General features: G+C 37.9%; 3 protein-coding genes across 6 annotated transcripts in view; 2 read left to right on the forward strand and 1 right to left on the reverse strand.

Annotated features, from left to right (window-relative positions):
- LOC127445581 (transportin-2-like) overlaps nt 1–17355 on the forward strand; it is a 113860-nt gene that overhangs the window by 46894 nt on the left and 49611 nt on the right. The window contains exon 1 of one of the 2 annotated variants that reach the window (XM_051705727.1): nt 15905–15917. The exons of the other annotated variant lie outside the window; for it this stretch is intronic. The gene's annotated coding sequence lies outside the window, so the exon portion shown is untranslated. Of the gene's footprint in view, nt 1–15904; nt 15918–17355 lie in introns of those variants that run through there. 2 annotated transcript variants of the gene reach the window in all.
- LOC127445590 (essential MCU regulator, mitochondrial-like) lies at nt 104–2381 on the reverse strand. The gene is made up of 3 exons (XM_051705745.1): nt 2197–2381; nt 848–989; nt 104–357 (listed from the first exon to the last, which is right to left on the reverse strand). The coding sequence occupies exons 1-2, from the start codon at nt 2356–2358 to the stop codon at nt 852–854; spliced, it is 300 nt and encodes a 99-aa protein (XP_051561705.1). The 5' UTR covers nt 2359–2381; the 3' UTR covers nt 104–357; nt 848–851.
- On the forward strand, nt 3217–14120 carry LOC127445585 (DDB1- and CUL4-associated factor 15-like). Of its 3 annotated transcripts, none has more exons than XM_051705735.1 (13): nt 3217–3341; nt 3932–4029; nt 6170–6308; nt 6565–6671; nt 6760–6905; nt 7606–7791; nt 7918–8496; nt 9839–9930; nt 10198–10320; nt 10490–10572; nt 10812–10916; nt 11040–11155; nt 13159–14120. In XM_051705735.1, the coding sequence occupies exons 1-13, from the start codon at nt 3246–3248 to the stop codon at nt 13212–13214; spliced, it is 1926 nt and encodes a 641-aa protein (XP_051561695.1). In that variant the 5' UTR covers nt 3217–3245; the 3' UTR covers nt 13215–14120. The 3 variants fall into 3 exon arrangements, with proteins under 3 accessions (XP_051561695.1, XP_051561696.1, XP_051561697.1); XM_051705736.1 differs by having other exon boundaries at nt 7633–7791; XM_051705737.1 differs by lacking the exon at nt 10198–10320.

Raw genomic sequence — 17355 nt, forward strand, 5'->3', positions numbered from 1 at the left:
GTATTTTATACCTCATAACAAGTGTGAGAATCAGAATGTAATGTGATTCTAAAACATAGAAATTTACTATAACACACATGTAACATATAAACTGATACACTAATTAACATTCAGACAATTTATTGAATAGAAGAGAGGCTAGTAACGTGAAGGTAGCCTCAAACGATATTCCCTCTGACAATATTTCAAAAGTAAAAAATAAACTCAAGCTTTGGCTTCTGGGTAAGGTTTAGTGTAATGCAGAAATGTAAACGCATGAGCTTGTTGATGGTCTTCATTATTGCATAAATGTTCTTGTCATGTGCACCAGTGCTGCAGCTCCTAGAAGATCTTCAGACCGCTGGAGTGAACCATGCACTGAAACAACATCAGCAACAACATGAGCATCAGCACACCACATGACTGAATAATATATTTTCAAAATAATTTTACAGAGACTGCACTTAAAGGAATAGTTCACACAATTTATAGTATATCTATATATCATATTTCTTCTGAAGACATGGATTTAACCACTGGAGTCTTATGGATTACTTTTATGCTGCCTTTATATGCTTTTGGAGCTTCAAAGTTTCAGTCACCATTCACTTGCATTGTGTGGACCTACAGAGCTCAAATATTCTTCTAAAAATCTTAATTTGTGTTCTGCAAAAGAAAGAAAGTCATACACATCTGGGATGGCATGAAGGTGAGTAAATGATGACAGAATTTACATTTTTGGGTGAACTATCCCTTTAATAAAAATACAGTATAAAGCAAGGTTTGGCTGTCAATAATAGAAATATTGGGGGGCATCTCAGAACGTTCTGGAAACAATTATTGATAGTTGGGTGGGTTCTTCACGTACCTTCTCAGTCATCATCATCGTCATCATCTGGAACGAAAATATCGTGTTCCTCGAGCAGAGCAGCGAATTTCATGCTGATCCAAGTCCCGACATACAGGAACGGCACCACCACCACAGTCATGCGGATCAGACCGAATGGAACCTGTACAAATATAATACAACATGGTCGGGTCTAATGGAGGGCTAAGTGGGCATTGTCCTCCTAGATTTTTCATGTAACTCCCACCCCCCAGAACTTCTGACACCCCACTCCTGGTCTGAAGAATAGAAAACTACTTGACCACCCTAAAGATCAAAATACCACACCCCCCACATCGCATCATAGCACTGGCCCTGAAATCATACACAATGTAGTTACTTTTTCCAGCTGTCTTTTAAAGGACAAAAACTGAAAATTCTGATAATTTACTCACGCTCAAGACATCCCAGATGTGTATGACTTTATTTCTTCTGCTGAACACAAATGAAGATTTTTAGAAGAATATTTCAGCTCTGAAGGTCCATACAATGCAAGTGAATGGTGACCAGAACTATGAAGCTCCAAAAAGCACATAAAGGCAGCATAAAAGTAATCAATAACCACTCCAGTGGTTTAATCCATGTCTTCTGAAGCGATATGATAGGTGTGGGTGAAAAACAGATCAATATTTAAGTCCTTTTTTACTAGAAATGATTTTCCCTTACCAGTAGGTGGTGATATGCATGAAGAATGCGAATCACCAAAAACAAAAGAACTTAAGAACTCTCTTAGGAGAGAAGAGCACTTTGAAGGGCTGTTTGAAAGTGGAGATTTATAGTAAAAACGTACTTAAATATTGATCTGTTTCTCACCCACACCTATCATATCCCTTCTGATGACTGGAGTCATGTGGATTACTTTCATGCTGCCTTTATGTGCTTTTTGGAGCTTCAAAGTTTTTTTCACCATTCACTCGCACTGAATGGACCAACAACGCTTTGATATATTGTGTTCACCAGAATACAACTGGAATGGCATGAGGGTGAGTAAATGATGACAGAATTGTCATTTTTGGGAGAAATTTACCTTTAAAATAATGCAGCCTGAATAAATGATTATTATATATATATATAGCAGAGTTATATATAAAAGCCGTAACATCACCGAAAACACGGTCGTTAAACTGTCATTTTTATCTTTAAATAATAATAGAAACAATTGTACACGAAGCACTTCCTTATTTTATAAAATGTGTTGATCCAACAATATGATTGGCTGCCTTTCATGTCCGTCAAGCTATTCTTCATTCTCATTGGCTCGCAAGAACCCTGCTTACTGCGTCCCTTCTAGGGCCAGCACCCAGCGGCAATGTTTAGGAGTATAAACGCACCTTGTCGGGACTGGGAAGAATGGCCCCCGATGTGGATGACACGGCGGTTCGACTAAGAGTCGGCCCTGTCGCATTCACAGATTTGGGGCCAGCTTTGCGACTCAATGTTGCTGTATTTCTAATGAAAAGAGCCCGAGAGAGACGACCCACCAACGACGCCATGATTCCTGTCTGTCGGCTTTTTAAACCCCGCCCCTTTTGAATGTATCATTAGGGAGGAGGAGCTAACTTGCGCTGCTCCGCCCATGTGTTCACGGAACTCAGCAGAGTTGAAACTTGAACATTTTCATTGTCATAGAAGTTACACTGCAACAATTTTTAGTATGATTTAATATTAAATTATATTAATGATTAAGCATAACAATAGTCATGTCAGTAAAGCCTCATGAGAAAGCATTTTCATAACATAGATCATAATAACTCATAATGCGTACAATCTCAAAACATTACCTATTAAAATTCTCTATGAAAAAGAGACGAATCTGACACAAACACTCATGAGGGAGACACACCCTTTCAGACCTTATAAAGTAGGTTTAACTTCTTTTACAGCCCACAGTATAATAAAGCCCTTTACGTACCCATGACAACTTTACAAAAAAAGACAACACAATGATTAAAAAAAGAAAACTGTATTCTGAAACTATTTCAATTAAACGTTTTAAATCACTGAAGTATAGATTCCAGACTTTATTTCAGATCTGCTGATACAAAACTGCTTATAATGGTCGTTTTTATTTATTTATTATTACAATAAATAAATAAAGAAATTATTGTTTGTACACGCTGACTTCTAAGCAAAAATTGTAAAATAATAATAACAATAATAATAATAATAATAATAATAATAATGAAAAAGAGACACTCATTGATTGGATAAACAGTATTCAGAGTACCACAGGGACGTCCACGGCAGAACACCCACCCTCATTTTTATTGATTGACGGCTGTTTAAACCAATCAGAGCTATCTTCATGGTTAGCTGAGCCAATCGATGAGTTGAGTGGGCTGGACTGAGGACGAATCGAAGGAGTCGGCAAAAATAAAAAATGGCGCCCAGCTCGAAATCTGAGAAAGATGACAACAAACAAAAACAACAGCGAAAACACAAAGACCATATCATCAAACTCCTCACGCGTGGACGGGTAGGTAGAAAGTAAGAATGTGAACCAAATGTTACATCTCCAGTGAGTAATGTAGATAATAGTGAGTGTGTTATTAGCATGTTTAGCTGTAGCTTCATTAAACGCATTAATGTGTCTTTCGGAGTTTATTTAAATATTTATAAATATCTATGTATTCACCGTTTATGAAACTGTTTGTGGTAGTCATAGTTTTACTCCTGTTTGGTCCATGACATTCAGTAGTGATATAATGTGGCCTATGTGGTTACTTAGTAAACACTACTGTATTTTTGTGTGAGCTTTGAATGAGTCCTATACATGCCATCACTGTTGCTGCTCTGCTCATTAAAGTGTAGAAACATCCAATAGCACAGTACTAGATGGACATCAACTTCATGTACTTGTGTTGGTTATGATATTAAATATTTAAACTATTGACTATATTCAGACTAAAATATTTTAATGCAAAAGCATCTGCAGCAGTTGTCTACCAGCTGTGATTGACAAACCAGATTTGCATCACTGCAGAATCATGAGAAAGAAACTTCCAACATATTTGCTTCCTTTGCTTTAGTCTTTAACTATGTTAAAACATTCTCTCTGTGTGCCAGCTGAATGGACAGCTTTCTCAACGGCTTTTCCGGAAACTTCCTCCTCGTGTGTGCATCCCGCTGAAGACCATCGTCAGTGAGGAGTTCCTCAGAGCAGGGTGAGAAGTTGTGGTCAGATATATACACTGGCAGCCAAAAGTTTGTAATAATGTACAGATTTTGCTCTTATGGAATGAAATTGGTACTTTTATTCCCCAAAGTGGCATTCAACTGATCACAAAGTATAGTCAGGACATTAATATTGTGAAAAATTACTATTACAATTTGAAAAAAATGTTCAAAACTTCTTAAACTACTTCAAAGAGTTCTCATTAAAAAATTGTCCACGTGCAGCAGTGACAGCTTTGCAGATCCTTGTTATTCTAGCTGTCAGTTTGTCCAGATACTCAGGTGACATTTCACCCCACACTTCCTGTAACACTTGCCATAGATGTGTCTGTCTTGTCGGGCACTTCTCACACACCTTACAGTCTAGCTGATCCCACAAAAGCTCAATGGGGTTAAGATCCATAACACTCTTTTCCAATTATCTGTTGTCCAATGTCTGTGTTTCTTTGCCCACTCTAATCTTTTCTTCTGTTTCAAAAGTGGCTTTTTCTTTGCAATTCTTCCCATAAGGCCTGCACCCCTGAGTCTTCTTTCACTGTTGTACATGAAACTGGTGTTGAGTGGGTAGAATTCAATGAAGCTGTCAGCTGAGGACATGTGAGGCGTCTATTTCTCAAACTAGCGACTCTGATGTACTTATCCTCTTGTTTAGTTGTACATCTAGTCTTCCACATCTCTTTCTGTCCTTGTTAGAGCCAGTTGTCCTTTGTCTTTGAAGACTGTAGTGTACACCTTTGTATGAAATCTTCAGCCTTCATTCCTCAAAACAATGATTGACTGATGAGTTTCTAGAGAAAGCTGTTTCTTTTTTGCCATTTTTGACCTAATATTGACCTTAAGACATGCCAGTCTATTGCATACTGTGGCAACTCAAAAACAAACACAAAGACAATGTTAAGCTTCATTTAATGAAACAAATAGCTTTCAGCTGTGTTTGATATAATGGCAAGTGATTTTCTAGTATCAAATTATCAATTTAGGATGATTACTCAAGGATAAGGTGTTGGAGTGATGGCTGCTGTCTAGATTTGATCAAAAATGACTTTTTTCAAATAGTGATGGTGCTGTTTTTTACATCAGTAATGTCCTGACTATACTTTGTGATCAGTTGAATGCCACTTTGGTGAATAAAAGTATCAATTTAATTCTGAATCAGCAAAATCAGTACATTATTCCAAACTTTTGGCGGTTTTTATTTTTATTTTTTCAGTATATATGACCTACAGCCTGCCATATTCTATGGTGTCCATCATTTAAAAAAAATAAAATTAGGCCGATACAGATATTTTGCTTAGACTTTCTCATCTTATTTTGTTTAGGAATTATGCTTTGAAAAATGTACGAAGTGTTCTAACAATAAATAATTTTGATTTAATTTCATTTGGATCATTTGAACAAAGGACCAGCCAAAATTTTAAGAGAACCACAATGAACGATAAATACAAGATAAAAAAAAAATATATATATATATATATTTTAAGAGATATATATATATATAATATTATTATTATTATATATATTTGTTCTTTAAATAAGTATACTGTATATAAATATAATATTTAAAATTGTAATATTACAAATTTATGTGGGGGAAAATGATATTTTGCATTTCTAAAACATTTTTGCAGTTCTAAACTCACATTTTACCTATCAAAATAGAAATTTACTAATTCATATTATGCATATTCAAAATAATTTTTCAGATTTCGTTTATTTTGGTAGGTGTTCCTTTATATTGCTCACAAATTCATTATAAACTTTATAATTATGTCATTATATAAAAAATAATCAGTGGTTTTTCGTATCAGCGTTTTCATGCTTATGACTCTATGGTTCTTTTACAACATTAGTGACCGATACATCCCTAAAAAAATGGGAAAATAAATGGTGGGTTTGAGTCCCAGTGTACCTGAACTAGTGAGTAAAACAAAGATGGGCTCTGTTGTAACGTAGCTCTGTATGTGTTGTTTCATACTGCAGTCAGGTATCACCTGAGTACAAAAATGTGCATAAAAGCTGCAGTATTTAGGGCATACTATCTTCCTGGTGTAGTATGAGTAGAATTCCAGCATTTGGAGTGTTATTGATGCTTCCTTCAGTCATTGTTTAAAGGTTTCTCTGCTGTCACAGGCATATCTTCCTGGGCTTCACTAAGTGTGGTCGTTACGTGCTGTCTTACACAAGTGACTGTGGAGAGGACGATGATTTCTCCTTCTACACGTATCACCTGTACTGGTGGGAGTTTAACTTGCACAGTCGCCTCAAACAGGTACCAGACAAACACTGAGTCTATCAGAGCAGTGCTGACCTCATGAGCTCAACACACTTCAACATTCACATCTGTGACTTCTTGAACACACTTTTGCATGGAATGATCAGCCACTGGGAAGTGCAACTTTACACTCTTTAGCGTCCTTAGGAACTCATTGATTCAGTTTAAAGACTTGTAGCGGTTACAACACGTGCTTGATTTGAATAAGAAGGAGATGGTTGATCATTAAGCCTATGTGTCTCTCTCTGTGCAGGTGCATCATGTGCGATTGTTTGCAGGTGAGGATATTTACAGTGATCTCTATCTGACTGTGTGTGAGTGGCACAATGATCATTCCAAGCTGGTCGTCTTCGGCTTCAAGTAAGAGTCTCTCTCCCTCCTCTACACTGTATTTTATGAGTGTCCATATATCTGAACACGCGTGTGTGTGTGTGTGTGTGTGTTTCAGCACGCGCAGCTCCAGTTCAGCCCTGATGAACATGATGATGAGTGACGAGAATAATAGAGACATTTACATCACCATTACCTCAATGCCTCCAGCGCAACCCTGCAAACAGTGCTGCCCCAACTCATCTGTATCCACCATACGCACAGGTATATTATTATATTACATACACAATTTTTATCACACATCTGAAGGAATAGTTCATCCAAAAATGAAAATTTTCTCATCATTTACTCACCAAAGTGATACGCTTTTGAAGTGTCTCACTTTGGTAGCATCGTGTCTCACTGGTTTTCAGCGCCTCTAGTCATGAGCGCTGTGTTTTTAAGTCAAGTTCAAGATTGCTTTTATTGTCATTCAACCATGTGTGAACACAGGGAGAACAGTACGATGTGCAAATTTAGGACGATGTACCGAGTTAAACATAGATTGAAATTTTGAAAAACATGTCTTGAGATTCTAGCTCGGTCCAGCTGTCTTTGAGCGCAAAAGCGCATCTGTGCAAGGCTGTGCTGCCTGCTCGTTGGTTTGACGATAAAGTAGTCCACATGATTTATTTACTATTTTCCAAGTCTTCTGAAGCCATACGATAGCTTTGTGTGAGGAACGGACTGAAATTAAAGTCAGTATTTTGCTGACAATCTCCACCGCTGCTCTTAAATATCATTTGCACTTGTTGAATTCAATTAAGACACAAAAAGGATCACGTGTCTCTCGTCACTGATATCAAAACTTGTGCAATGCCGTGCAAAGTCATATGGGTTTGGAGCAACGTGAGGGTGAGTGAAATGATGAATGAATTTAAATTTCTGGGTGAACTATCTCTTGAAGATTATTTATGTTCTCTAGACTGTCTTTCTGGTCATGTGTGTGTAGGAGGAGAGTGTCTGCAGCACGGTTATGTTCTCAACGCTCGCTATCAGGTGGTTTATCCATTCCCGACTTTCCAGCCGGCGCTGCAGCTGAAGAAAGACCAGGTGATTCTACTGAACACCAGCTACTCTCTGGTGGCCTGTGCCATCTCCATCTGCCCAGGTACAACACTGTTTCTTTGTCTGTGTCCTTGCGTGTGGTTTGCTTTGTTCATTATAATCTAGTTGTTTTCTTCTAGTTTCAAAGTAGCTTCCTCACACTGTCTTCTGTCTTTCTATTTCTCCACAGGAAATGGGCAACATGACAGTCAAAATAATCAGATTCTGTACAGAAAGAGAGAAGTTCCTTCTTCCTCCTCTTCTTCTACTCCTGCTGGACCTGCATCTCCATCTTCATCCTCCTCTTCATCAGCCTCATCTCAGGGGTCACCTGATGTCAGACAGATAAAGCCTCATGTCACTCCGCTCTCCGCCGTGCGAGCCAGAGAGTTTGCGGCTGATATTTTCCGCCGAGCTCAGGCCGGAGCAAGAGATGGAGATGCTGATGGACGAAAGAGAGACCGTGAAAGGTGCAAAGTCAAAGAGGAAGGCAGAGTGAGAGAGAGACATGAGCAAGACACTGAGGTCCCTGGACCCTCTGCCGCCTCCTCAGGACGGAACCAAAGTTTAGCGCCACCCACAGAGCCAGAGGACAGTGTGATGTTTAACACAGTCGTGTCTCCGGGGTCCACATCCTCTGTGTCCTCTCTGTCTCCTCATGCTCATGAGTCTTCATCATCATCTTCCTCTTCGTCAGAGCCAGCTTATGTCAACTACACCACTCTGAGATACAGACTACAGCGGCCCGGAGCATCAGAACAGACAAACGGTACAACACCAGTGGTATTACTGTTAACGAAAACTAAATAAAAACATTTTGGTTAACAAAACTTGAAAATAACATAAAATGACTCTAAAATTGACTTAAAATACAAATTTGCATAAATTGAATGTATGAATGTACAATTAATCAAAGTACAATCATGATATGCCCTAATATGATGTTTAACCACAAAAGGCTAAGATTTAATTATATAAATATACAGTCTGCATGTGCTGAACGCTTCAAAGTGAATGTGTGAAGCCGGCCGCTCATACTCTGAAAACACGCATCATGATCGTGCATGTTCTGTGTGTGTGTAGATGATAAAGCACGCAGCACATGCAGACTTAATAATTTTAGAATTAAAACACAGCCTTTTGCTGTTTAATAAGCACTTTGCTGTTCATTAAGCAAAATTCTTATCCGGAGGTTTGAAGCTGGTGTCAAAAACATACAAACTAAAAGTGATACAATTATTTTTTTTATATTCTCCCCTTTTTCTCCCCAATTTGGAATGCCCAATTCCCAATGCACTCTAAGTCCTCGCGGTGGTGTAGTGATTCGCCTCAATCCGGGTGGTGGAGGACGAATCTCAGTTGCCTCCGCGTCTGAGACCGTCAATCCGTGCATCTAATCACGTGGCTTGTTGAGCACGTTACCACGGAGACCTAACGCGTGTGGAGGCTTCATGCTGTTCACCACAGCATCCATGCACAACTCTCCACGCACCCCACCGAGAGCGAGAACCACACATTATAGTAACCACAAGGAGGTTACCCCATGTGACTCTGTCCTCCCTAGCAACCGGGCCAATTTGGTTGCTTAGGAGACCTGGCTGGAGTCACTCAGCACACCCTGGGATTCAAACTCGCGACTCCAGGGGTGTTAGTCAGTGTCAATGCTCGCTGAGCTACCCTTTACTTTAAAACATGGACATTCAGCAAAAATAAAACAAAAAACACAGAGTTTGTGTAAAATAAAACAGATTTCATAGGGCACTAATGTTTTTTAATAATTAATAAGTACAACATCACGAAAGACGCAACTTTTTTTATTAACAAGCTTTATTTTCTCTCAAAACGTAAAGTGATTGGAAACAGGTTGCGTTAACCAGAAATGTTTTGTTATTAACCTAATTTTTTAAACACTGCTGGGTAATTTGAAAGTGTTGCCCATCATTTGGACAGATTAAAAGGCACCTTTTAATGCCAAAATGATGCAACAATGACATAAAACAATATAATGATTATAATTATGATCATTTGTAGTGCAACCTTTGATTTGAACGCACATTGCATACCATGCATATTTAATAGAAAGTCTTTTGTTTTTGTTTTTTTTTCTATAGGAGAAGATGATGATAAAGTTCAACTTCCTTTCAGTGTGACCGACCTAAAGGGGCGAAACTTACATCTGGTGACCGGACAGTACAGTGGACAGGTGTGTGTGTATATCTGCATGCAACTGTGAGTTTGTGTAAGCTTTAAATGGAATCATGGCCGGGTCTAAGGGAGGGGGGGGGGCATTGCACCCCTATATTTGCCTCGAGCACCCCCCCTCCACCAAACATACAAGTGTCCCACCAAAGATTGCATCCTAGTACCAACTCTGAATGGAATACTACTACACATACATCATATTTGGTTTTCTGAAGGACACCGTCAATCAATATTTTTTGGTGTGTTATGTTGTTTCTCTCTGTCTCAGTGTGTGTGTATCGAGCAGCTGACGCTGGATTTCGAGTATCTGATTAACGAGGTCATCAGGAATGATGCTGATTGGGGCTCTCAGTTCTGCTCCTTCAGTGATTATGATGTCGTCATCCTCGAGGTGTTACGGAAAAACTGCTCTAGTTTGTCGGCTGTTTTAGTGTTGTGTGTGTTGGAATGCCTGTTTTGTAACAACTGGGAATGTGTTATATTTTTGCCACAAGGAAGTGTAAAGTAAATGTGATCCGGGTAATATAATTTGCATGTGTTCTGTGTTTCTATGATAACAGGTTTGTCCAGAGACAAACATAGTGGTGATAAACATTGGACTATTGCTGCTGGCATTCTCTAACTGTGAGGATGAACACTGCAGGTACAAAGACACACATATTCACTTGGCTATTTAAAGGACATACCACAAACTTGCAAACATTTCATTATGCACACATAACATGACAAGAACGCTAAATTTGAAGGCCAGTTTTGGACCCAGAAGATTATATCAGATTGGTCAGTGAGTTTTTATTTATTGTGAACAAAAAAAAAACATTGAAATTGATTGATGCTGATAATTGTTTTTATTAAGAGGTATTATCGTCTTTTTCTCTCCAGACCCAAGTCCTATCACTCTAGTCTGCAGGTCTGTTGGGATCTAAACACTGGTGCGTGCCACACAGTCGGTGTGGGTGACCTCACCGAGGTCAAAGGTCAAACCAGGTAATGACCCGAGAATACACTGCTCAGGAGTTTGGACCGTTGTCTTGACCAGCACTTTGCTGTTTGTCTGTTTCTCTTATTCTCTTCATTCAGTTTGTTTCTCATGTGTTTGTTGTGTCTCAGTGGAAGTGTGTGGAGCTCTTACAGGAAGTCGTGTGTGAACACTGTCATGAGGTGGCTCGTCCCAGAGAGCAGCTCACGCTACATCAACCGCATGACCAATGAAGCTCTGCACAAAGGTGTGTACTACACACAAGCCTCCCATTGACTGTTCTTAAATAAAGCTAATTGTAATTTTCAAACCCTGAAGGCCCCGATATACTTTTAGCGAAATCGAAGAACGAGTGTGACAACGTTTCAAACAAAATCTGACCAAAAAAAGGTGTTTTTGAGTTTGTTTTAATGGTTTGAAACAGCTCGCCAGCGCCAACTCTCAGACAATTTTCCAAGACCATGTGTTATTTCTTGTTTGGTTTTTATTAGTCTACAAAAGGAACCAAATCTACTCAAATACTCTTAAGTGCCCATTCACTTTGTTGTTTGAGATTCTGCTTTATTCATGTGCAATCTGCTGCCAAAAGCCACTCATACATCTTCCCAAAGTGAGATATGTCGCTAACCATCATCATTGTTTTTGTCTGTATTCTGCTCATTTACACCTGTATGACATCCTGTTATACATCCATTTTTGCAGTAGGGTTACCATATATACTGTGTTAGAGCATTAGCTCCATGAATGCAAAAGGTAAACATTACAAATTACACATTATCTACTGCACATAAATTATTTTAAATAATCATAGAGTAATTAATACAGCTTCTTTTACTGATCTTGTGTGAATTTTACTCAGAGTGAGGCGTGAAGTCACTGATAACATACTTTAATGCCATATTAGTTAATGTTTTACATGTAGTCTTGAGCGTCCTTATTTTAAATGCTCCTCTAAATGCCTCCCCTGTGGCATGGCCGGTGTCTGAATGTTCGCAAACATTATACCGTTGCCCGACTGTTTCGAACTTCTTTCTAGCTCTTAGCAAATAATGAAGAACAATTTCGCCATGAATATATCATGGCCTTTTGGCATTTTGAAAGAAGTTTTCCAGAAGAGGTTCAAGTCAGTTGTGAGCAGAGTTTGAGATTTATACCTTTAAAAGTAATCAATTTTATTTGTCAGTAATAAATTTATGCGCGTGACTTGCTACAAAAAGTAGCACTTTTTTTGGGGTGTAAATGTGTAACTTTAATGAGTATTCTGATTACATAAAGCACATTACTTGTTACACCCAACTCTTTTTGTTACAACATTTTCATAAGGCAAAGAAATTTGCACTTGCCCACATTCAGGCTACAACTGTACCATGACCAAAAAATAATTTATATGTACAGTATGTATATATAAGAGCTGTCAAAGTTAAGATGTTAACGCATGCGATTAATTTAAAATGTTTCATGTGCATTCTACATCCAAAAGTGGATAGCCACAGCCTGCGGGCAGATTAATATTGTGGAGGATGAGGGTTTAAGAGAATGAATGCATATTGCATTGAATACACAGCCTATGAGGACTAGTTCTTTCAGTTAGTCAAACTCCCACTTAGACTTTGGGAAACAATTAATGTTACTTCAATTAGTGCTATTTTAGTGCATTTCTTTCTTTATACTGTGGAAGGCTTTGTTTGAAAAATTTTAATAAAGCATTATTGTTACATTTTGTTTTGTTTTCTTTCCTAACAGAAAATACATGAATTTTGACAGGAAAATTAGTATATAAACAGTCAAATTTAAGCACTTTCAAAATCTGCAATTAAACGCGATTACCTATGAAAATCATGCGATCAATCGCGATTTAAATATTTTAATCGACTGACAGCATTAATACATATTGTATACTTATCTGCGTACAATATATACTGTATATGTGCTGTCAGTCGATTAAAATATTTAATGATTAATCGCATGATTTTGAAAGTGTTTAAAATTTACTATGAAAATCAATCGTGATTAAATATTTTAATCGACTGACAGCACTAATATATAAAGTATACATATACAGTATATACTGTATATATGTGCTGTCAGTCGATTAAAATATTTAATAATGTTTAATCGCATTAATTTTCATAGTTAATCGTGATTAATCGCAGATTTCGCATTAAACATTTTAAATTAATCGCATGCGTTAATTTCAACAGCTCTAACATATATATATTTGCTAAATTTGTGTATTTCTGGTCATTGCAGGTTCATCTCTTCAGGTGTTGGCTGATAATGACAGAGGCACATGGATTGTTCTATGAGAGAGACGTCACACACAATAACCGCCCCATAGAAGCTGCTGTGCTGCGGGACCCACAGAGGTTCAGGACTCAAGATATGATCAGTCACACAGACTCTCTACAATCAACGCACATCTCTCAGTGTTTGTCATGTTTTTTTACATGTATCTGTGTGATAGTGTAGAAACGTTAACTTCTTCAGGATATTTCAGGGACCTACAGTGTGTTAAATCAAACTATCACTTTCATGAACAGCTACATAAAGACATTTTTGGGCCTAGCTAACATGCTGCTCAGACCACCTTAAATGCTTGTAACATTACTGGGATCATCTTGTTTTGTAGACCTTTAATGTATCATCTAAGTTTGCAAAGTTGGACTTAAAATATGTCAGCAATCGCCATCCAAATGTAAAACGCCAACTGTCGTCTGATATACTAAAACTTCCTTGTTCCCTTGAATATCTGTCTCTGTTAAAATTGCAAGCACGTTTTGACGCTGGTGCAATGAATTGAATTTCTGGTTCATATTGTGTCCATGTTTGAAAATGCTCCAAAGTAGGTATTTGTTCATTTCAAAGTGAAAAGTGTTTGTTTTTGGCCAAAAAGCATTGCCTGAAAATATTCTTCTGAATTGCAGAGAAGGGACCTTTTTTTGGGACAAATCTATGTTGGTTTGGTTATTTTGTTTTATTTGTTGCAGGATACAGTTTACATTGTTTAGGACTTGTATAGAAGGACGGTGTAATCAGCCAATCAGAAGCTGCAGCTCCTCTTTTTTTTTATTTTATTTTATTTTTTTTAATACTGGTCTTGGCCTCACAGCTGGACTGGATGAGTATATTGTTTTTACTCAGTATTGTTTTTATTTTTGATAAATATTAAATAATTCTCACACACTTTAATATCTATGACTTTTTTTGTTTATTAAATATTTAATCTAACTTTATTATTCTTTATTCTTTTTTTCTTTGTTGCATTTAATGCAATTTACCATATTTAAATATATGTCGCAAATTTTCCTGCAAAATCAGCACAGAAAATGTGTGGGGGCCAAATGCTTTTTAATAGGCCAAAGTATACTTCGGTTTATACCACAGTAGAGACAGCTTGTAAAGGGCGAAACATACTCTACGCAATTACGTGAATATAGACTCTTCTACTTACGCAAGCTCGATTTTGTGCGTGTTTGCATTACAAAATGTGTCAGACCACAATTCATAACACAACACAAATGTTGACACATTGCAGTCTCAAAGTTGTCACATGGGATGCTATAGCAGACAATAATGCGAACTGTCCACTTCTGTGGTGAACTTTCACTTTCAATTCAACTACTGTTATGACGGAGCAACAGTGTGAGGAGAATATTGCAGAGCATGGAAGGCAATATGTCAGTATATTTATAACAACTTACCTGAATAATAATAAAGCCAGTTAACTGGCACCTTTTAAGGTAACTCTATCGCTCCCTTGAGTACTGAGAAAAATACACATAACATATGTTCAACCAGACCACACATTGGCAATGCACTAGCCAAGTGCTCACATCTTCCTATGAGAAAGTAGGAGATTATTTGCTGAGAGTGCTGTCTGATACTGCTCCGGTGTTGTAAACTTGCACACTGTGATGGAGTTTACAGAATGAAGAGGGTGAAGGAAATGGTGTTATGGCCACAGCTAAAACACTGGAGAGCACGGGGAAAGGACTTGTAAATGCCAAACAAGTCCATATCTAGTCACTTACATGTGTAATTATTAGTCATGAATTACTGTCTAATTTCTGATCCCTAAAATAAAGTGTTACCCAGGATTCAAGTTTTTTAAAGGGACACTTAAATTTGACTTTCAGTAGCAAGTACATTTTTACATCAACTTTACATCAACACTTTAAAGGTTTCAACAGTACAAGATCATAAAACTATATTATTCATTTTTGAAGCATAATCATTCCTATCAAATTCAGTCACAACTAAAGCCAGAGCACAAGAAGCTCATAATACAATTAAAGTAGATTTATTATTTAAAAAAATCGTATAAAATGTATAATCCTGTGCTAAAATGTACGTATGCATTTATAATAGTAAATGTCTTTTTTGTTTGTTTTTTGCAGTAAAACAGTGAACTGCCACATTAAATTTTACTCTATAACCAACAGACCACTTACGCCACAACACACTAGCTGCTGGTTAGTTATCACTACTGACATAATAGATGCAGAAAATGTATTAGCTGTTCTGAAGCATCCAATCTCCAAATCTCTTTTAAATCCATGTTAATGCATGTATATGTGAGTTGTGTTGTTCAGTGTGTGGTTAACCAATGCATCATTTGCCCTCAAAGACACACAGGATGTAGAATGAATGATTTCTCCTATATGACAGAAAAACCTGCGACAGATGACAGCAGACAGACGATGCTGTCACTGAGATGAGTTCAGTGTAAAGAATTAAAGGAATGATGACTACCACCCCTGGAGTCGTGAGTTCAAATCCAGGGTGTGTCGAATCCATCCAGCCAGGTCTCCTAAGCAACCAAATTGGCCCGGTTGCTAGGGAGGGTAGAGTCACATGGGGTAACCTCCACTAATGTGGTTCTCGCTCTCGGTGGGGCGCGTGGCGAGTTGTGTGTGGATGCCGCGGAGAATAGCGTGAAGCCTCCACACGCGCTACATCTCTGCGGTAGCGCGCTCAACAAGCCACGTGATAAGATGCGCGGATTGACGGTCTCAGACGCAGAGGCACCTGAGATTCGTACTCCGCCACCGGGATTGAGGCGAATCACTACACCACCACGAGGACTTAGAGTGCATTGGGAATTGTGCATTCCAAATTGGGGAAAAAATTAGAGAAAAAAAAACAATTAAAGGAATAATTATCCCAACCCCCCAATTCCCCCTCAAATCTCTTTCATGCTTCTACAAATTAAAATTTGCAGTGTTGCAAATGGTCACGTGACACTCAAGAACCAATGATACTCAGCATCATTTACATCAAACCTGGTGCAACACATCTTCCCGCGGCATGTTTGTGTATACACAAAAGGTTTTTAGTGAATAACAACTTAAATTCCTCATTCAAATCTATCGTATCGGCTTCGGAACACTTAAGCCAAAAGTATAATTCGGTTTTTGAAGCAAACACTTAGCGTCTGCATACAGTCGAACGTGAACCTTTCAGCGTAAACTTAATTTGATTGTGTGCTTATAGACATGTGGTTAGTGCATGTGCGCTACGACTGCTATGAGATACTGGGCTATTTCTCGTCACGAGTTTAAACCCATAAAGATCTCTTTATTGTCCTTCAGACTTAGTGCAAGTAATTCCAGGCGCATGCGCATACTGCGTGTTCCAAGTATGCGGGTTAGAAAAAATCAGGTAAAGAGACAACTTAAGCTTCTTCATGATTGTTTTCAGCATTTATTTATTCGTTTATGGATCTCTTGATATAATAATTATTTTAAAGGCACATTTGATTCATTAACACAATTTCTTTTCTGGCCAAATCACAAGCTTCAAAATTCAAAAGCAGGTTAAAGCACAACAATCATTTACTGCATATATTTAGTTTTCATTCTTAATGTTAAAAAAAAAAGTTAGTTCTCCAAGTAACAGGTTTATCCCATTATAAGCATGAAAGGGCGTGTGGCATTAATGCTGTGAAAGGTAAAATCATTTCCTACAGTCTTTACATCCAAAGGTATAGTTCACCCTGAAACGACAATTCCCTAAGATTGTCTTAGACTTGTATGACTTTCTTTCTTCCACGGAACACAAACAGACATTTTAATAGAGAAATGATGTCTGTTTGTCCAATTCAAGTGAATGGTGACCAAATTCTCAAGCACCAAAAAGCACATAAAGGCAGCACAAAAGTAATCCGTAAAACTCCAGTGGTTTAATCCATGATTTCAGAAGCAATCCAATTGGTTTTGGGTGAAAACAGACCGAAATATAACTCCTTTTTCACTCTACATCTTGCCATAGCAGTCTCTAGGCACAATCATGATTTCAAGCTTGATTATACTTCCTCACGTTTGACGCATGCGCAAAGCGTTAGATGGCACTATGAAGTGTAATCAAGCTTGAAATCATGATCGCCAAGGAGACGGCTGATGTCAAGATTTATAGTGAAAAAGGAGTTATATTTTGGTGGTCTGTTCT

This window comes from Myxocyprinus asiaticus, chromosome 8, assembly GCF_019703515.2.
Source record: "Myxocyprinus asiaticus isolate MX2 ecotype Aquarium Trade chromosome 8, UBuf_Myxa_2, whole genome shotgun sequence".
NCBI lineage: Eukaryota > Metazoa > Chordata > Actinopteri > Cypriniformes > Catostomidae > Myxocyprinus > Myxocyprinus asiaticus.

Bases quoted from the DNA above. Each gene is read 5' to 3' on its own strand.
- LOC127445590 (XM_051705745.1), bottom strand. From the start codon at position 2,358: ATGGCGTCGTTGGTGGGTCGTCTCTCTCGGGCTCTTTTCATTAGAAAT. The intron at 990-2,196 runs GTGCGTTTATAC...ATATTTGTACAG, and splicing joins TTCTTCCCAGTCCCGACAAG to GTTCCATTCGGTCTGATCCG.
- LOC127445585 (XM_051705735.1), top strand. From the start codon at position 3,246: ATGGCGCCCAGCTCGAAATCTGAGAAAGATGACAACAAACAAAAACAA. The intron at 7,792-7,917 runs GTACAACACTGT...ATTTCTCCACAG, and splicing joins TGCCATCTCCATCTGCCCAG to GAAATGGGCAACATGACAGT. The intron at 9,931-10,197 runs GTGTGTGTGTAT...TCTCTGTCTCAG, and splicing joins CCGGACAGTACAGTGGACAG to TGTGTGTGTATCGAGCAGCT.